This window comes from Podarcis muralis, chromosome 9 (assembly GCF_964188315.1).
Source record: "Podarcis muralis chromosome 9, rPodMur119.hap1.1, whole genome shotgun sequence".
In the NCBI taxonomy this organism is placed as follows: Eukaryota; Metazoa; Chordata; class Lepidosauria; order Squamata; family Lacertidae; genus Podarcis; species Podarcis muralis.
Genome location: NC_135663.1, coordinates 59,484,129 through 59,505,918, shown reverse-complemented (window position 1 = coordinate 59,505,918; position 21,790 = coordinate 59,484,129). Strand labels below are relative to the sequence as shown.

The following is a 21,790-nucleotide window of genomic DNA, read 5'->3' as shown; positions in this document are numbered from 1 at the left end:
CTGAAAGTTTTAGCATGACCTTGATCTACTGGTTTTTTACATTTTGGGAGGTCTTTATGTAGGGGAGCAAATAACTCCCTGTACTCTGCAGTATGAAATGCTACAGTCTGGAATTCTACTGTGATATAACTTTATGTAATATGCCGAATAGCTTCTCAATCGTCAGCAACCCAACCAAAATAGCTGTCTAGTGTCTACATTGCCACATCACAACGAAAATTCAGTGAGATAGTTTTCTAACTATGATTGTCTAACTGGCCATATGAATATGTTGCAATGTAATGGGAATAAGAGATTTCATGTTGATCAACAAATCTGCACTGAATGCCCTAGCCACATTCCTAAATTTCAGGATTTTGCTTATGCAATTTTTTTTCTAAAGCTGCAGATGTTCTTTTTGTGTCAATTTTTTATTAAACTTTAAAATCTTTAGATATAAATTCCAGATCCCAAATTTGTTATACATTTCTCTTTAAACTTTGACCTCCTGCTCCCCCCCGTGCTGTTCTTAATCCCATCCCATTTACATATTGCATTTTAATAAACGTTTCGCCGAGGACATTCTCTTCTATTTCATATATTATCAAATTTTCTACCGCTGCTCATATTTCAAATCCTGCTCGCGATTTGATCTGCTCATGATATTTTCTGATGTTGTTCTTTTTCATATTGCAGAGCACGGACTCGAATTCAAATGTGAGAAAAAGAACTAATACCACCGTACAGGCGGAAACGGAGGGCGTCAGGAGAATTGATACAGGAAACAGTTCCATGCCACCTTCAACGGTAACTCAGGGGCCTTCGGACGTTATGCCCCGATCTCCTTCAGCATCAAGTCCGAACCCCTTCAGCCGAATTAGCATATCAGAAACATTGGCTTCTGCAAGAGCTACTCCTTCAGCTCCTCCCTCTACCCCAGTTTTAACAGGATATATTCCCCAGCAAGCCACGGCTGGATCTCCAACCATTCACCGTTTACTTGGATCTAGACTGGAGCAGATTCAGACTACAGCAAATACTTTGGGGGCGCCTTCCAAGTCGTCAGTCGTCGCTCCTCCCCCTCCTCCCCCACCCTCAAGCTCTGGCACCAGTAAGATAGACAAATATGCACGCATTTTGTTCCCCGTCACCTTTGGAGCATTTAATATGGTCTACTGGGTGGTGTATCTATCCAAGGACACGATGGAGAAATCGAAAAGTCTAATGTAGTCTTGCTGCTATGTAGTAGGTTTTTTCTGAAATTTATTCTACACACATTTGAATGCAGAGTTTCTTCTTTTAAAGCTATTTTTTAAAAAAGAAACCTTTAATGCTTATTTTATAAAAAAAAAGAGAGAGAGAAAGCTCTGTGCTCGTTTTCCCATGGTAAAGGGCAGGTATTATTAGGAAAATTAACGCAGCAAAATGGAGGGGCAGGGAGTATGGACACTGTCTTCCAGGCCTTCTTGAAATGGTGTTCTGTTTGAACAAAAATGCATGGGGCCATTGGGAAGAACAGAGATGGGAAGCAAATATATTATAGTGATATGCAGATACATGTATACAATAAATGTGGTCTGGCTTTCCCGAAAGTGTGCATCAGTAAGTAGAAGCTGATGTTTTCATGGCCTAGCTGCAGGGCAGTATTCTCTCCTGTGAGTTGGGGTGGCTGTGAATTGGAGGTTATTCATACCTTTGCTGGTAAAGACACACCTTGGAAAAAAACCCCACAAGCATTCATGTAGTGGAAAGCAAAGCAAAAAAAAACTTGCTGTATGTGGGGAAGCTTTAGGAGAAAAGAGCTATGCAAATAAGGGGGTAGATAATTTCCACTAAACAAAATGCACAGGCAATTATGTTTTTGAACTAAGCTTGGGCGGGTCTTAAGGTAAAACACTTGCACAAAATATTTTTGGCTGGCAAATTAGGGTCATGACCAAGCCCAATTTAAGTCAGTTCCACTAATATGAATGGGACACAATAGTGCTAAGCTTGAATTGGATAATATAACCTGTCTAAGTAAACTGGAACTTGCATCATTTAAATCAACTTGCTAGTTGCATTGCCCTGCATTTCATGTGCATCCTCCATAAATCATTTAAGCATCATTCTTCCATTTAAGCTATGTTAGGTTCAAGTTCACTTAATGTTTACCCTTCAACAGTTGTTTTATAGAAAAGCAGTACCAAATGGATGGATTTGCCCCTCTACTTTCCGTGATATTTTTGTTTTTCCTTCCCTCGCTTGCCAGGATGTTTCCCCTCTTCACTTGCTTTGATGACTTTAGCTTAGATTTCTAATACATCTTAGTTTGAATATGTGAATATTGAACCAGGGCCTGGTTGTTGTTCCTGTTTCAGTGGCCTTAATCACAGTAACTTCAGGTCTCTCCACTGTGGCACTGGGGCTGCTTCCTGTGGATTTTAACCTAGGTACTTCTGTGACATTTGTATGTAGGAACCTATGTTTCCCACATGAATGTTGAACAGACTCTATCTGACCATGGAACTGGGTCATGGCAAAGCGATTCCCATACCAGTGTCAGAACATAAGAAATGAGCCAATTCCGAGAGTACCGTGTTTTAAGCACTTTACTGGTTTAGCCGAATTGTACAACCCACAGCACCAACCCATAAATATTTAGAATGTGGATTAGTGGCAGCTACAAACTACAAATGTTAAATTTTGGCAGCACTGCAGCAACATTATGATAACATTGCGCTGGAGCTAGTCTGTGAGCTAGTCCTACGGGATTGCTTTGGAGAGCCATTTGTGTTTCTCTTGAGTTACAGCTCTGAAAAGAAAAGAAAGATCAAGCTCGGAAAGTTTTGTTTCCATCAAAATTGTCTCTCTCCTCCTGTCTCTGCTCATTTCTGCATTTCTTCTTTATCTGTCCACGAGTCTCCCCACTCCCTGGATTGAATGTTTTACCAAAAGGTAGACAGTCAATATGGTACAAGAGGGGTAGGTCAGAACATTGGCATGGGAAGTAACTAGGAATACTTCCTTCAACATTTTGGTATGTCTGTCTGTAATGCAAGCTGTGAAGGTTCAGGTGAATGAATAACTTTCTAGGATCACCCCTAGAACACTACAGTGGTACCTCGGGTTACAAACGCTTCAGGTTACGAACTCCGCTAACCCAGAAGTAGTTGCTAGTTGCTAACTAAGTAAGTAGTTAACTAAGTAGTTGCTAGTTCCGCTAACCCGGAAGTAGTTGCTCCGGGTTGCAAACTTTGCCCCAGGATGAGAATGGAAATCGCACGCCAGCAGTGCAGCGGCAGTGGGAGGCCCCATTAGCGAAAGTGCGCCTCAGGTTAAGAACGGTTTTGGGTTAAGAACGGACCTCTGGAATGAATTAAGTTTGTAACCCGAGGTACCACTGTACTTCTGTCTTCTCTCTAGTAGTGTATTCAGTGCCTTTAAAAGCAGGCAGCCGTTATTGCCCATGTTTTCCAAAGATATATTGACAAAGTCCCTTTAAAAATGCCTGTTTCCAAGCTTTCTTCTTATAGTTCACCTGGTTTCATACTGTTCTAAAAAGAGCCTTCTCAAGTGCCATGAAGAAGCACTGCCCATCACTGCGTGACTCTTGACTGTTTTCGATTATGCATAGTGCAGAGAATGTGAATTGAAACAAGTTTTCCTCCCTTTCCCATAAAAATACAAGAAGTTGGGGTCCTCCATTGAAGCTGAAAGTTGGAAGGTTCAGGACAGAGAAGAGTGTTGTCATACTCAGGTATGGCTGGCCACTGTAAGAACAGGATGCTGGACTAGATGGGTGCTTGGTCTGATATTAAAGTTACTTGCATTCTTACGGCTTCAGCCCAATATACCTGAAGGAGCATCTCCACCTCCATCGTTCAGCTCAGACACTGAGATCTAGCTCCGAGGGCCTTCTGGTGGTTCCCCCAGTGCGAGAAGTGAGGTTACAGGGAACCAGGCAGTGGACCTCCTCAGTAGTGGCACCCGCAATGCGGAATGCCTTCCCATCAGATGTCAAGGAACTAAACAACTCTCTGACTTTTAGAAGACATCTGAAGGCAGCCCTGTTTAGGAAAGTTTTTTATGTCTGATCTTTTATCGTGTTTTTAATGTTCTGTTGGAAGCCACCCAGAGTGGCTGAGGAAACCCAGCCAGATGGGTGGGGTATTACCGTGATAATAATAATAATAATAATAATAATAATAATAATAATAATAATTCTACTTCTGAAATGGGGGACCTCCTGTTCTAATGGAGGCTCCCCATGCATTTCTGAATCCTGATCTTCTAGGGTTTTAAAACATGTGGGGCATCTCTGTGAGTTTAGGAGGGGCCTCACTTCAGAAGTAGTAGCCAAACAGAAGAGCAGTCAAAAGGAACGGCACAATAAAATAGGCAGAGCTAAAGGTGTGACCAGGTGACCTGTCTCTACCTTCATGGCAGTAACTCCGACTGTGGTACAGATGGCTCTATGCATGGCAGCTAGCTAGAATACTATCTTTAGATGACGCCATTCTTGCTTAACAGACTCTACAACTGGTAAGCCCAATGTTATTAGAATTCCATAGATGGTGGAACTAGTGAAATGAATTAATGGTTTTATTATTGCCCCATATCTAAGTTAGATTCTGAGAGGGGGAGGTGGTAATCAGAGTTAAGCCTGAGCCCATACAGGTGATCAAATTGTCCTTAAATGAGTCCTCTCACTCTAAGGCAAACTTGTTTGAATCATTCAGGTGCAGATTCACGGTAAAATATGTGTCCACCTCCACATTCTGGAAATTTCAATATTGTAGCTGTCCAGTTGGAATGTTTTGTATTTATTTTGAGTCATGTAGTACATTTATGAAGCAAAGACTGGGGAAATCAGAGGAAATCAATGCATTACAGATGGCACTTACAGAAGCCTTTTTCTCTGTCACACCTTGTGAATTTTGGACTCTGCTGAAAGTACATAACAATGATTCAAAGATTTCAAAGACCTACAAGTAGTAGATAGTAAAAGCTTTTTGGTTGGGTTACATTATTGTTTCTCTGCCTTTATGAAATCACATTGTTCATTTCCTCCATGCCATCTTGGGAATTGGGCCTGCACGATGACTAAGCAAACAAGCTGTATATAGTCTGCTAGCTGTAGTTAGTGGGCTACCAGGGGCTTGATAAATTATCATTTTCTGTAGTATGCTGGCAGCTATCTGGCAGGCCACAGTGCATGACTGGTGGGCTGTGTTTGGCTTGGTGGGTTGCGAGTTGTGCAGACCTCTCTTGAGAATCGACTAATTGTTTATATTCGCTCATCAAGATGGCTGCAGCTGTCCTTGAGTAAGTAGTAGGTTCACACTGAAGTTTCTTCACATGGTCAGACACCCAAGTACACTGCTGTGTGTGGCAAAAGAATAGTTTGTTCATGTGAAGTAGGCCCCAGCCTCCTACACTCCATGCTCCAACCATGGGTGCCATCTTTCTTGAGTTCTTCACATTGTTCTTCTTGCACCATATCTGTCTTCAGCCCCACAAGTAGCTGGGCCCACTGCAGTTAATAACTCACAATCAAATCTCCTTCTTTGAGCTATCCAGGCAGAGTCACAACCCACAAATACAACTTGTTTACTGGTTTCTCCAATAAAGCATGCGAAATTGCTTGCTTCCCCTCTGTTTCAGATGACCTGGGCTTCATTGAAGTAGTTTCTAGTCAGAGGAGACACAGATTTTCTGGGTGCCTCAGAAGCCTGCAATATTGCTGTTAAGGTTGCTTTCTTCACCAATCTACATTCTTCCCTCATCTGACATGCACCCTCCCTCTCGTACTTCTTTCTTCATTTGAATGGTGATTGTCCTTTCATGCTGTCATTCTTCACCAATGGCCATTTTAAAAAATGCTGGGAAATCATGAGTAAAGCCCCAGCTTCCCTACAGTTCCCCACCTCCCAACTCTGGGATCAAACACAGTAGTGTCTAGGAACTGGCAAAGGAATAGGGCAACCAATATCTCCCTGGGATTGTACAACTTGAGAATGGAAGTAGCCCCTTATAGATTTGAATACAGAGCAAGATTTCCTTTCCCTCTTAAGAAAGTTTCTGAGGCTATTTTCAAATCTTTCCCCTTTTAATCTGTCATTTTACAAGGGATCATATAAATACCTCTCAACACCTGTGTGCTTACATCCCCAAAACACAGATAAAGATAATTCTATTCCAAGTCAAGAAGGAACAACCATCCTTATCATTTTTATACAGTGTTTTTTTAAGTGTTCTGAGCTTAAGTCTCTGAGAAGCAAAATGTATTTTTTTTTTTTTGTTGATGTATAAGCACCGCCAGCTGAGCATGTTTGGTTTCCAGTACTGAATCTGCTGATGCAACAGATATGCTTTAAAAAATATTTTCTATTGTGTTGCTTTGTAATATGTAATTTGATTTACTTTTGGGGGACATCTTTCCTGTGTTCTTGCATTATAAGGATTTTCAAAGCAAACCAGTCTATTGGAATGTAAAATTTGAATTGTGTCTTCAATCCTTTTGAAGAAGGCAATGAGAGAATCCTCCTTTTTAATTGGTAAATTAGCTTTTCTTTGTAAATTAGCTTCTTTTCCTTTGTAAATCGGCAAATGCGTCAAGAACAGATGCAATTCTGTGAAGGTGGCTTCAGAAAACTTCTCAAATCCAGACAGAGATTCTTCAAAGGGCAGTGTGAAACAGTGTGAATTTTTTTTCTTCAATCAAACATATGACTTATATAAACTAGAGCTCCTTGTTATCAAGAGTCCCTTGGGAACATGAAGGGGTCATCCAGTGGGTTCCATCCATAAAAAGGCATCTTTTGTGAGGACTGGTACTTTCACATAGGTGTTCAATATAGGATCAGTGATGCCCTGTGCTCAATGGGAATGTTAGGGCAGAAGGTAGGGAGACCATCAGTAGGTGGAGGCACATCAACAGGCAGGGCCAACTAATTCATCTTTTGTCCCCATTTTCCTCCCTTTTGAGTTGTGCATGGGAAAGGAGAAGGAAACTGAAAGACAGTATCCGCCCCCAGCCTCCAGTAAGGACGTGGAGGGCTGGCTGAGAACAAAGTGAGGTTGGTGACCCAGTACCTCTTTGACAAGTGGACCAGCCTCCAGTGTATGTGCTTAGCATGTTTTGTGTGATTTTTCCAATTCCAGCTGCACAAAGAGCACACAACAGTGCGCTGCTGGTTCTCACAAATGGTTCCTTCTCATGATGCTTCTTGAGAGGAGCTTCCACAAGGTGTGGGGGCTATCACCAGGGCCCTGACAAATACACTTTGCTGCCTTCACAGCAAATGTCCTGGCCAGAGCAAGTCACGTTGCATAGAATCTAAGGACTCATCTACACCCGTTGGTTATAATGTTAGAAATGTGACACCTGAGTGTGCTGCAGAGCAGCGATCCACCAGCAATGGAAAAATGCATTGAGCATTATATAACATTATTTTTAATAATGTTTTTAAGAATCAATGTAGATCCAGCCTAAGTGTGGTCAAGTTATTTCAGCACTTGAGGAGAGGAAATCTCACTAGCACCTCTTGGGAGTAGAAACACAACAATAATAAATAAATTAACTTCATCACAACCAGCATTACCTAGTGAATCTTCCCTCTGCCTACAGAACTGGGCCTAAATATCTGGGATCAGCCCAACGTAGATGTTTCATCAACAGTGCTCTCAGTCCAGCCGTAGATTGCTAGTTAGCACTTACTCCCCTTGAAATCAATGGAACAAGATAGTAGTGACTAACTCAAGGATAGTTGCTTTTAATGGGGCTTAGTCCTTACTAATAGGAGTTGGATTAGGGCCATTGGCTTGGCCCCTAAGATAAGTTGATTGAATTGAAGACAATTTCCCCATCCCTTCTTTCCCCCTGCAGGTGGGTGGGTGTCTTCCAAAGCAATGTGAGGGGAGGACAGGTGGGAGAGGGAGGAAACACCTCAAACAAGACTGGCTCCTAAATCAACTTAAGGAAGTTCATGGAAGGAAAGTTTCCTCCAAGCAGCAGCACCCTTGTTCAAGAGGGCAAGATCCAACTCATAGTCTTTAGCAGGCCTGGAGCCCAAGAAGGTTTGCCATGCTTAAGTCCTATCAAAAGGAATGAGCATTGAGTTAGTTCCCCCACTGGTTTCAATGCACCTAAGTACAACTATCTTTCTCCCAATACGTAGAGTTACAAAGTGTGTGCACACCCACAAGTTGTACATCTTACCAAGCAAAGCTCATTTGCAACTGTTTCCTTTTATTCCCCACCCCCCACACTTCTATCTGCAACATCAAATGTCTTGCAGGCATTGAGAAGTGGAAGATAATGAGACAAGAGAACTAATGTGTATTATGTGTACTGCTATAATTAACTTTGATTAGTTTGTTGATCTACTCTGATTTATTTTTTTTAACTTGTTTCCGATTATCTGGTTTCAGCATGCTTGCTGTACAACTTAACAAAATTCTGTATCCACATTGTCTTCTGGAGTGACTTATCAAAAGCCACTGTTTTCTTCTACAAAGAAACAAGGACTGTATAACTGTGGTTGTCATACAGAACAAAAGGTGTTTCTTTTCAAGTCACTGTTATTTATAAGCATGTTTATTGGTTTTTTTTATTATTATTAAAAAAAGAGAGAGGTGGAATGGAGATTGATGGAGAAGGCAGAAATCTGCATGAATTGCTCAACAGGACTCCCAAACTCAGTCACTTTACGTGTTAAAATATTGTAGCTTGGCTTGTTGACTCTTAATTATGACAGCTTGTTGTCCTCTTATGTGAGAACATAAGAAACCAGGGAGCCTGGAAATCATGAATATTTTGCTTTCTTCCACATTTCAGCTGAAGGGGCTTATAAACCTCATCACTGCACCAATTAATGTCATAGGCTCCCTCCCCAGCAGCTCAGAGCTTATTCACTTTCATGGCAAGAGGAACCATGAATAATGCATTTTCAGAAGGGAAAAGATGACTATGTATGTGCTTCATTGTTTCGGTTGAATTGGAAGAGAGACAATCTTATTGTCTGGGGTTATTTTGTTGTTGTTGCTGTTCCTTTCAAATCTAGGGTTGGAAATATTGGAGACAAGAGCGTTTTAGGAGCTGACAGTAGCATGATAGAGGCATTTGTGGTTTCTTTTCTCTCCTTGTTGCCTCTGGCCCAACTGGTTTCGCAGGGTTTTGAAGCACTACAAAAAGTTTTAAAAATAAGACTTAGTTTATAGTTATTCAAAGTGTTTGGTCTCATTCTTAGACATCAGCTGGTGTTGCTTCCATCTTGCTGTGGTGGTAGTCCATTGAGGACAGGGCACAGCCAATGTTTCCTTGTTATATCCCACACTGTTAAACGGTTGTTATACTGAAGATGGAAGGAGGAATTCAACATTGCCATAAGGCGATCCTTCCATCAGGGAAAACATTTTGGCTTGCCAGATGGAACAATCTCCCTCCCCTCCCCCTGTTTGCTGTTCCAGTGGTTCTCTTGACCCTTGAGTCAATTGTGAGGGGTGCAGGATGAGGGAAAGTGGGAAAGGCCCCTTGTCCTAGCAGAAGCCCTTCTGCAAGACTTCCACTGACAGGACACATTGGTTGAATCCTGTCCACAGAAAACACTTTTACCTCCCCCCTTCCCCTCCACAGCAAAAACGTTCAGCGTGATCCACACAACCTTCAGAATTTCTGCATATCACCAATACATCACAAATGTGGTCACCTACACTATCATGGATTTAGTTTTAAAGCCAGTAAACAACTTGTATGAACAAGTTGCAAATGTGTGCAACTAGATATTTGTACCATGTTCATTAGGAACAACTCTTGGGTGAGAGTACTGTAGCATTTTAATACAATTCACCCATTCATTCCCATTGAACCTGCACAGATGGCATGATAATAATACTAATATTTTTTAATAATAATAATAATTTATTATTTATACCCCAGCCCATCTGGCTGAGTTTCCTCAGCCATTGTGGGCGGCTCCCAATTGAGTGTTAAAAACAATACAGCACTAAATATTAAAAACTTCCCTAAACAAGGCTGCCTTCAGATGTCTTTTAAAAATGGGATAGCTGCTTATTTCCTTGACATCTGATGGGAGGGCGTTCCATAGGGCGGATTGTGTTGACTGTCAGAAAAAAAGAGTTGTCCTATGTCCAGTTACATGCCTGCTGGAATCAATAGCACAAAAACAACTCTTTAATTTGTCAATGTGTATTTTAAATAGAGGTAAAAGGTGCTTCTTAATACTGACTCAGACCAATGCCTCAGGTAGCACATTGATGTGGACTGGCTCCAGCGGCTCTTGACGGGCTCAGGCCGAAGGCATTCCCTGCTCTACTATCTGAAGTCTGGTTTACACGTGCAGCAGAATCTGTGGCACGATGGGAAAGATGCCCTACACTGCAGGCAGAGAGGGCCACATTTTGGTGTGCGCCCTGTATAGAAAAAAGCAACTTGCACAGCTAGAGAATTAGCACAGTAGGAATGGGCTGTGTCACAACATTCTCCCTGCTGCGATAGTTTTGTATATGTAGGGTGTTGTTGTTTAGTGTGAAAGACCACTCAAAGTGGCACTGACTACCTGCAGTGGTTTGGTTCACTCTACCATTTCCGGGATCTGCCATCTTATCTTAACCCCTTAGATCAGGCCTCTTCAACTGGAGATGCCAGTGACTGAACTTGAGATCTTGTACACAAGAAGCTGTATGTTGAAATAGCCATTAACTGGAAGTTCCAGTGATGTTATACACACAAAACTATATGCTGAAATGTTAGACGGGGTGGGGAAAGAAAACAGAAGACCTGGAACTGTGGCAGAGTAAAAGAGGAGCTGTTGAAAACGGAAGGCCACAGCTGAGATTTCGAATATTGGCCATTTTATAGCACTTTCAGCAGTCACATTGACAAATCTCACTCTGGAGGATGGTAGGCCCAGCACTGCAAGAAATTACAGTGGTACCTCGGATTATGAACTTAATCCGTTCCTGAAGTACGTTCTTAAACCAAATCCATTCTTAAACCAAGGCACACTTTCCCTAATGAGGCCTCCTGCCGCTGGGGCCCTTCCATCGTTTGGCTTCCATTCATAGACTGAGGTGAAGTTCGCAAACCAGAACACTACTTCTGGTTTTGTGGAGTTTGTAAACCGAATAGTTCGTAAACAGGGTTGTTCATAAACTGAGGTAGCACTGTACCCCACAGCGTCACTGAACTCCAAACTCTATCTGGATATGAACTCTGAATTTTTCAGGCACTCGAATCTTGCTTCATGACAAGGAAAATCTTCACAATTAGCAAAAAGAGAGCCCTGTTTACTGTCGTGTAAAGAGAGCCAGCGTGGTGCAGTGGTTAAGAGTGGTGGACTCGTAATCTGGTGAACCGGGTTCGCTTCCCGACTCCTCCACATGCAGCTGCTGGGTGACCTTGGGCCAGTCACACTTCTCTGAAGTCTCTCAACCTCACTCACCTCACAGAGTGTTTGTTGTGGGGGAGGAAGGGAAAAGGAGATTGTTAGCTGCTTTGAGACTCCTTAAGGGAAGTGAAAGGCGGGATATCAAATCCAAACTCCTCCTCCTCCTCCTCCTCCTCTCCTTCTTCATGCCCTATTCAAGTATGTGAAGATTTTCGGGCTTGTGAAAAGCCAATCAGAACAGCTTAAGGCATAACATCAAGTTGGATACCTGAATCTCAGCTTACTAACCAAGGCAGATTTCCATTTAAAAGGGAGAAAACACTGAGATTGGTAGGCAGACAATACACAACCACATCCTAGAAATAACCTGATCAAGAAGAAAAATGTGACAGGTCCATCCAGCACTGAATTATGCAGAGGAAATCGAACTTCTGCACAGTTTAGTTTGATTGTGCTAGTTTCAAGCTGGGATGATTCTTAAAATGGAGTTTGGGGGCTGTTTGAAATGGACACAGCACATTCATCTGAGTCATCAAGTCCAAAAGTGTCCCAGTCCATTCATCACAAGTTGCAATTCTATTCACACTCTCCTATAAGTCCCATTGAACCAAATGGGGTTTACTTTTGCATGGACATGTATAGATTTGCACTGTACATGTGCAATCCTATACCTGTCTACTGGTGAGTAAGGCCCATTGAACTCAGTGGGACTAATGTTTGAGTAGATCCGAATGTAGGATTGCATGGTAAAGCAATGTGCCCAGAGGATTAATGAGTAAATAATAACGACGATGATAAAATAGCCCAGCTAATTATTGAATCTGAATGTATACATTCAGTCTCGGTCACCTGACCCAAACCACAAAAATCCAGAGTGGTGAAAATAACTGTAAACTTGTTTTGGTATTGTGCAGCTTAATTGTTACCTTACCTGTATTATGAACATCTGTGTCTTTTGAAGAAAAAAAAAGAAATCCATCTTGAAAAGGGAGAGGTTGTGCAAAACTGTTCCTGTTATATTCCAATGTATGCTGCTGATGTCAATAAAATACTATATTGTGAGAGTTCTTAACCAGTGTCGGCTCCAGATTCTGGGGGGCCCTTGGTCAAGACATCTTCCATGGGACCTTCTCCCCAAATGAGTCCACCCCCTCACTGCGGCAGTTCCATACCCTTCAACATTTCTCCAATGAAAAGCACATCCTATGGCCATACCCTCCAACATTTCTCTGATGAAAATAGGGACACCCAGGACTCAGCTAGATTGGCAAAGAAAAAGAGATTTATATGCGTTGTATATGCAATATAACATTGTGCCACCAGATGGCGCAGTGGAGTCCTGTTTGTCTCTACCTGTTTTCCCTGTTTAAATTTACAACGCGTGTAACACTTCTTCGATGTGTCTAGATACAGCCTCAGTGCTCTTTCTTCTAGAAAAAGAGGTGCTGGAACTCACCATGAACACATCCCTCTTTCTTTTAGAAGGGCAATGGTGCACATCTGAGAGGTGCTGGGACTGAGTTCTGGTGAGTTCTGGCCGGGAAAAAAGCCCTAGGGACGTCCTATTCCATATCCTGCAACATTTCTCCCATGAAAATAGGGACATCCTAAGGAAAAGTGGGACATTCTGGGATCAAATCAAAAACGGGGATGGCTTCTGTAAATCCAGGACTGTCCTTGGAAAATAGGGGCACTTGGAGAGTCTGCAGTTCCAGGGAACTTGTATCCAGTGGTGTAGCGTGGGGGGTGCAGGGGGGCCCCGGCCGCACCGGGCGCAACATCTGGGGGGTAGGGTTAGGGTGTGCAAATCCATGGGTTAGGGGGCGCAAATCCACGGGTTAGGGGGCACAAATTACTTGCCTTGCCCCGGGTGCTGACAACCCACGCTACGCCACTGCTTGTATCAAAGGGCCCCTTCTGGTGTGTGCATGTTTTTGGCTTGGTGAAACACAAGTTGTGCAGATCTATTCAGAGTACATCCTTTTATCTTCCCCCACGTAAGGGAATTAGTGCTATTCTGTCCTATGGAAAATCATCATCATCATCACCAACATCTGCTCTGGAGATCAGCATCAGGACAGAGACAAAGCCTACAACGATAGGATCCGTCTAGGGGTGCAATTTGTCTTCTTGCAGTATCTCCTTTCTCTTCATAAGGATACAATTTTTTGCTCAAACTTCTGTAACCATGGGACTCAGAGCTCCTTTTTGTAGTCATCCCACTGATTTATCACTAAGATGTTGCAGATGGACAGGTAAGAGGATGGGCTTCATCAGTGAGATGATGAATGTTAAAGTGCTGTATAATTTATTGAAGTGGCACAGAAGCTGGCGAGCATCCTAATATTATTGTCAAGATGCAGCTCGGTCCATTAATCAGCTAAAAGCTAAACAAATTAAGCTAATTCTATGCCTGCAGTTGAAACCACTAAATGTGCATTTTCAACATCGTTCTGAAAAAAATACATTTCCTGTTATTGTTGTTTTCATTCTCTCTCCACATCTCTCATTTATACATCCTTTGCCTTAAAAAAAAAAGGAAATCTGAAAACGATGCTTTATACTTCAATATTTTATACTATTATTATTATTATTATTATTATTATTATTATTATTATTTGCATGCTCCATGCTACCACTGAATGTAGTAGCCCAATATTGATTTCTGCCTCTGTAATGTGTAGTGCAATTTGCTATGTGTTCTGATGTCATAGGAGCACAGGAAATGAGCTAATACTTAGCTGGAGGCAGTATGCCTCTGTATACCAGAGAACATGATTATGTGAGAGTGCAGTTACACTTCACTTGTGTCCTGCATATGGGCTTCCCATCTTGGCCTCTGTGAGATCAGAGTGCTTTTCTAGATGGGTCTTTGGCATGATCCAGTAGGGCAGGGTAGAAATCTTACAAATAAAGAAACAAAGAAGTTTCTTTGGTACACTCAAGGCCAGCCAGTGTGAAAAATGGTAAGCCAAACAATTAGAAATGCTACTGAATGCCTCTCTCTGTGGTTTGCTTCAGGATCAATATGTTCTCTCTCACCCTGATGCTAATTAGTGTTCAATATAGATGACACCCTGTCTGCTTGATAGATTTGTGGCTATGGGCTGTTGTTTCCTTTCACAACATCCATGTCCCATTGAGTGCCAGTTGTCCACAAATTAGATGCATGAGTTACTATCATTTCATATTGTTCTGCAGCAAGCCTGCATATCCTGTGATGCACAGGGTAAAAGCAGCACACTAGCCGCGTGTGGTGGTTCATCAATGGCTCCATAAGTCTCCAGTTTTTCATTTTTGGTTGGGAACTGTAAAACTGGGAAGAGGAGCTTTCAGGAACATAGGACGTCATTATGACTGGTGGGTCATGGTGCATTAAACTTGGCAGGTCACAAAATTGGACAGTGAAGTTCTTCAGAATGAAACTGATCACATAATAATATGATCCGGCCTTCTGGTTCCCTCTTTGTACCACCATGAGGGACGTGAGTGAAGCTGTGGTCTAAACCACTGAGCCTCTGGGGCTTGCTGATTGGAGTTCCCATTGCTTTGTCCCAGCTCCTGCCAACCTAGCAGTTCAAAAGCACACCAATGCAAGTAGATAAATAAATACCGCTGCGGTGGGAAGGTAAACAGTGTTTCCGTGTTCTCTGGCTTCCATCACAGTGTCCTGTTGTGCCAGAAGTGGTTTAGTCATGCTGACCACATGACCTGGAAAGCCATCTGTGGACAAATGCTGGCTCCCTCGGCCTGAAGTGAGATGAGCACCACATCCCATGGTACACAAACTGTACCAACCTTTGACTGGACTTAACCATCCACTGGTCATTTACCTTTACTTATTTACCTGCTTACTAGGGACGCGGGTGGCGCTGTGGGTTAAAGCCTCAGCACCTAGGACTTGCCGATCGAAAGGTCGGCGGTTCGAATCCCCGCAGCGGGGTGCGCTCCCGTCGTTCGGTCCCAGCGCCTGCCAACCTAGCAGTTCGAAAGCACCTTCGGGTGCAAGTAGATAAATAGGGACCGCTTACCAGCGGGAAGGTAAACGGTGTTCCGTGTGCTGCACTGGCTCGCCAGATGCAGCTTGTCACACTGGCCACGTGACCCGGAAGTGTCTGCGGACAGCGCTGGCTCCCTGCCTATAGAGTGAGATGAGCGCACAACCCTAGAGTCTGGCAAGACTGGCCCGTACGGGCAGGGGTACCTTTACCTTTACCTTTATTTACCTGCTTAGAAGCCATTTTGGCAAGTGATATCTATTTAAGCTGACTGGGGATAAGAGCAGCTACAGGATTATAGATTCCCCATCCCTGCTTTAGTTTAAGTGAGATCTGGCTCTTGAAAGCTTATCCCACAATACATTTTAACAGTCTTTAAGGTGGCACATTGTTCTTCGGGGCTTTTTGTTGCTGCTGAACCAGACTGATAATTCTAGTGTTGTATTAATTGAGGTGGAGTCTCTAATGTGAGGGCACTAATTGCATTCTTCTCTGCCCTCTCCCAATTACTTTTAAGAAGTTCATTTTCTGTTCAGAGCTTTTAAGGGAGGTGTGATGGGTGTTTTTTTAAGATGTGTGCTATCATCTCTATGTGCAAGCTAATTAGGAGAAATTTGATGTCCTCGCCGGAATGCATGTTAATTTCAAACAAGCTCCCTTTGGTCATTTCATTGTCTCACTTCCTGGTCTGGCCACTTGGAAGCAGGGCTCGTACGTGAACAGAATATGGAGTTTTTGGGGTGCGGGGTCATGACAGGTGAAGCTTTAAAAGAATTAAAGAGAGAAGAAAATTCATTGCCTCCTCCCTTCTCCCAGTCCATCATAGACCTAGGTCTCTCTGTTTGGCATTTGGGACTCTTCCTGCACCACACTGACTCTGTTCCACCACCTCCTGAAAGTGTACAAACTGTGTACAAACTGTGCGCAAACTCTATCAATTTTGTGAATTTGAAATATATGATATTTGCCATATCCTGCTGTTTCCAAAGGCATCAGTCCAGAGTTAAATCCAGATGCAGAAGTTCAAATTAGGAGTCTGCTTTGGTCAAAGAAATGACCAGTTTTGGAATGAAGCGTCAATTACATTTGGCCTCTCCAAGTCCTCTAGTAGTGTATGGAGCTGTGAGGCACAGCTGATCAAGAAAACATAGTAGTCTTAAAGCTGGGTGTGAAAATATAGTATTAATATATCTTCCTTCCTGTAAATTGAAATAAGCAATGATTGTACAGCCTCCTTCTATTGTAATTTCCCCTCTTTATCTGTAATATGGACATAAAAGTTGGCTATGGATATGAACTCTGTTGGGCTAAAATTATTTGGTAGCTCCATACAATGGTAGAACAAATCCCTTAGGCAGAAAGTATTATTACAGTTTGTCTTCCTTACAGGACAGTCTCAGAAGGAGAAGGAAAATAATGTGCCGCAATCTGAAGATGTGTACAGGAAAGAGCAGAACGAGTAAACCAATATCTCTGGCTGAGTTGTCTCAAGAAGCTGCCTCTCAGCTTGAAACTAGTTCACGATCAATGTTCCTATGCAAATTTCCTAGATCTGTGCTAAATATTCACTTCAGTTTCAGCTTTTAATGCTGCAGATTTGATGTAGAATTCCTCCTGTGCAACGGTGTTTGGATATTCACCCTCCCTCTGCCCCAAATCTGCTTAATGCCACTGTAACCCTCTCTGCCATTTTGGTCCTGTTTTCCCTCCTCCCTTACTGCTCCACTCTTTTTCAGAATTGTGGTCACATGGACTATCCCACCCAATCAGAATTCACAGAATATCACCCGGTTGAAGGCAATTGTCCTCAGTAGAGGAAATGAAATCAGATTTGGCTGTGGAATGATGGGGGAAGTCATGGTAACTGAGGGCAGTTTAAATAAATAATATTGCTTAAAGGAGCAACAACCCCTCCCCTCCAAAGCACTAAGGAAAGGAGGCATTATTTAGCATCACTAAAAATATTTGTAAAAGAAGATGAATAATAATAATAATTTATTATTTGTACCCTGCCCATCTGGCTGGGTTTCCTCAGCCACTCTGGGCGGCTTCCAACAAAAACCAAAAATACACTAAAATGTAAAACTTCCCTGAACAGGGCTGCCTTCAGATGTCTTCTGAATGTCAGGTAGTTGTTTGCGTGGCGATTCCCGCCCCCTCCCACAGATGGAGTAAATAAAGACACCGGACACCAGAATTTAGGTTAATGGGCGAAAATGGCCACAACTTTATTGATTACAGGTAAGAGCGGTATTGGCTTTAGGCATTGGCCCTAACAGACTATCCGGTCTAACCGGGAAGGGTTAAGCACCAGCAGGGGGACCCCAGAGATGCACATCCCTTGGCGCTCCCCAAGGGGTTACCGCAGCTGCTGTAGGAAAGAAAAGGGGCGAGCCAGGGCTGCCCCGACCTTAAGAGCACCTGGTAAGCCCGCCCCTAGGTCTCTTTAGGTCGGGAGTGGCTTTATCTCTTTGACATCTGATGGAAGGGTGTTCCACAGGGCGGGTGCCACTACTGAGAAAGCTCTCTGCCTGGTTCCCTGTAGCTTTGCTTCTCGCAATGAGGAAACCACCAGAAGGCCCTCGGCACTGGACCTCAGCGTCCGGGCAGAACGATGGGGGTGGAGACGCTCCTTCAGGGACAGTGGGCCGACGCCATTTTGTCTTAGCCAGAGATTACAAATTATAAAATCAGAGTTTATTTTTTTCAGCTGGAACTTTATGGGACTCAGTTCCAGCAATCCTTAGGTGGACGCTATTGCCATTATAAGGAAACAAGGGAGGCATTCATGTTTAGTTCTGGCACCTCTTTTTCTAGACAAATAGCACCGTATAAAATGTGTGTGAAAGAGAAATTAGTCATGTTAGTTCCTGGACAAATGGATATGCCATTTTGGGAGTGGAGAGATATGGAAGAAATTGGCAATCACAACTTAGATGCAACTCTCAGGAGAGAGCAGGGAGGGAGGGAGGGAGAACACACATTTGGTCTCAATGCTTTCTCTTTTAAATGTCACCAGGTGGCATAGCTGTCAACTTACAGATTTGAAAATAAGGGACCAGCAGGCTTGAAAATAAGGGATCAGCAACCAAAATAAGGGACCTGCAGCCTCACCTGTTCCAGGCACTCCAGTCTTCCTGTCCTCCTGCAGTCTGGTCAAACTCATGCTGGTAGTTTTGAGAACACTGTCCAACCAACTATGTAACCAGAGGTTCAACTGAATAGAATCTGAATCACATGCACCACAAGGCCTATGCAGCCTCAACTTAAGATGGCTCCCTAGTCTGGCTTTGCACTGCAAAGTTTGCAGCAGCACATGCAACAAAATGGTGTCCAGCATTCAAAAACCCCCTCAGCTTGCATTAACTAGCCACACACACACACAGCCCCCCCTCGCCACGAGATCACCAGTCACCCACAATTTTAGTCAACCAGCTCCTTTCTTTTCCCCCATAAGCCAATCGAAGGAGCCTCCAAAACAAATTCAAAAGCCCCCCCTCCCATGAGATGTCCTTTCCTTCCCCCCCACCATGTGCCCCCGCTCCAGACAGACCTTTTTGCTGGCAAGGGTGAGTGGGCCGTCGATGACGTATCCATCCGATTCCGATCCGAGCACTCAGCACAGTTATGTTCAACTTCTGAGCCCCTCTGAGCCAAAGGCAGAAAGCCCAGCCAGCAGCCAAACGAAGTCTCAAGGAAAACCACCGTTGCCTCTCTGCTGGGAAGCGCTGAGCAAAGTCCCCAGGCAACGCAGCCGATTTTATCGGCACAAGGCATGCAAGCTCCACCCCCAGTCGTTCTTAGACTTCTTATTGGGTGAGCAACACAGCCAAGCAACACAGTTGGAGCCTCCCTCCTCCCTGGCCGGCAGGGAGGGAGGGAGAGGAGCTGCTTCCTTTGAAATTTAAGGGACATCATTTAAGGGACAGCAGCGGGACATCCATCAATAAGGGACAGCAGCGGGACATGGCGCTGGAATAAGGGACTGTCCCTTCAAATAAGGGACGCTTGACAGCTATGCCAGGTGGCCCTGAGACTTGCCTCCAAGAGCAACATGGTCAGGACATCCTCCTGATTAATCTTTTCACAGGAATCCCCTAACCGTGTGCCAGGCATACTTGTGTTCTGTGATGGAACCGCTGCAAGAAATATTAACAGCTCCAATCAGCCCGAAGTTCAACCGACAGATAAGGCTGATCACTGCATCTTTGCAGGATTCAAAACTCTGACTTTGCTTTCTTTCTAGTCACCCTCCTGAGCTGAGTAATTCTTGCCCCTGATGTTGTTGTTGTTGTTTAGTCGTGTCCGACTCTTCGTGACCCCATGGACCAGAGCACGCCAGGCACCTCTGTCCTCCACTACCTCCCGCAGTTTGGTCAAACTCATGCTGGTAACCTCGAAAACACTGTCCAACCATCTCGTCCTCTGTCGCCCCCTTCTCCTTGTGCCCTCCATCTTTCCCAGCATCAATGTCTTCTCCAGGGAGTCATCTCTTCTCATGAGGTGGCCAAAGTACTGGAGCCTCAGCTTCACGATCTGTCCTTCCAGTGAGCACTGAGGGCTGATTTCCTTAAGAATGGATAGGTTTGATCTTCTTGCAGTCCAGGGACTCTCAAGAGTCTTCTCCAGCACCATAATTCAAAAGCATCAATTCTTCTTTATGGTCTTGCCCCTGATAGGGGCTGCCAAAATGACAGCAGTGCAACTTGGGCCACAATCCTATACACACTTACAGTGGAGTAAGTCCCATTGAACTCATTGGGGCTTACTCCTGAATTGACATGCAGTGGCTTGCACTGTAAAACTAGGAACTAATAAATTTTACCAAGAAGATTTTCTTCCACATTCTTTGCTTTCACCCTGCCAGACAACATTTTTTCACATCTTCTCCCTTCCCCTGCCACTTCTAGGTGTTATACTAAAATTGCCAACTATCCCTGGCATTTAAAAGATTGACCTGACTGCATAGTACTCCACAGAACAAGGCACAGTATTATTTAAAGCATGAATTATTTGTATTATTTATTTCATTTGTGAATCGTTTCCCATGATGCACCCCAAAGCAATTAACAGTAAAAACATCACCAGTAAAAACACACACATTTTCTAGTCCAATGCAGATAAAAGACCAGGGTTAAGACCTCCATTTAAAAGCTTGTTGGAAGAAGATAAAGGTAACTATAGATAATGGAGATAAGATGTGGCCCAGCTTCTGTTCCCAGGCAGCTTGGCCTCAGTTTCCTTCCCACTGTCCACTTTTTTTCAATCCATTGGGGCCCTCTTCCACCCTTGCCTCATCTGCATCCTTCCTTCCTCTTTTCCAGTTCAGTCCTATTCAACCCAGCTCTGTGGCCATTCTCACAAGATGCCCACTCTAATTGTCAAAGCCTTGCAGAATGTGTTCCTTGCTAGCTCCTTTCTTTAACATGAAGTATGCTGATTGCTAGGGACGCAGGTGGCACTGTGGGTTAAACCACAGAGCCTAGGGCTTGCTGATCAGAAGGTCGGTGGTTCGAATCCCTGTGACGGGATGAGCTCCATTTGCCACGTTTCCGTACGCTGCTCTGGTTCGCCAGAAGTGGCTTAGCCATGCTGGCCACATGACCCAGAAGCTGTACGCCGGCTCCTCGGCCAATAAAGCGAGATGGGCGCCGCAACCCCAGAATCGTTCACAACTGGACCTAATGGTCAGGGGTCCCTTTACCTTTACCTTTTATGCTGATTGCTAGACATGCAAATAAGTTTGAGAGGAGGTGAATGATTGGTATAATGGCTGCCGGTATCCTAAGAGGGGCTAGGGTTTCCCTTAAGCAGAGGAAAACAGTGCAATTTTCCAAAGCAAATCTTAGTGGGGGAGGCCCAGGGCTTTTTTTCCAGCCAGAACTCACTGGTACTCAGTTTTGGCAGCTCTCTGGTGGGCGCCGTTGCCATTAGAAGAGAACAAGGGAGGCGTTTGTGTTTAATTCTGACACCTCTTTTTCAAGAAAAATAGCACTTGAGGTGCTCTTGGCAAAGCGAAAGACTGAGAATTCTCAAAATCCAGACCTTTACCTTCTCCCCATTCTCAACTTTCAGACAATGCCTCTTCTATCCACACCTGAAAAACACTTTGAGAGGATGAGATGGACAGACTTTCAGAGGTGTGATACATTATGACATAAGACCTAAGTTAAAATGCCCTAGATACATTCTGAATCCTATTACACTTTTGCGAGGGTAATCTTTAAAAATTCAAATCCTGATGTTTTCAATCCTGCCTGTCACCAGAATTTGTAATATGAGAGGCAGGATGAAAAACATAAGGATTTGGGTTTTTTTTATTTTCCCCCAGAAAGACTACCCTTGAAAAGCAGTCCATTAATTTTAGACTGCTTTGCATCTGTTTTTACCACAGCTGCTTTTGCAAATTTAGCTGTGAAG

General features: G+C 43.6%; 1 protein-coding gene across 1 annotated transcript in view; it reads left to right on the top strand.

Moving 5' to 3' along the window:
• GABRA4 (gamma-aminobutyric acid type A receptor subunit alpha4) overlaps positions 1–12,439 on the top strand; it is a 71,691-nt gene extending 59,252 nt beyond the window's left edge. The window contains exon 9 of the mRNA XM_028744253.2: positions 676–12,439. Within this exon, the coding sequence (XP_028600086.2) occupies positions 676–1,209 (534 nt within the window). The 3' untranslated portion in view covers positions 1,210–12,439. The remainder of the gene's footprint in view (positions 1–675) is intronic.
• The last annotated feature ends 9,351 nt before the right edge of the window (positions 12,440–21,790 follow it).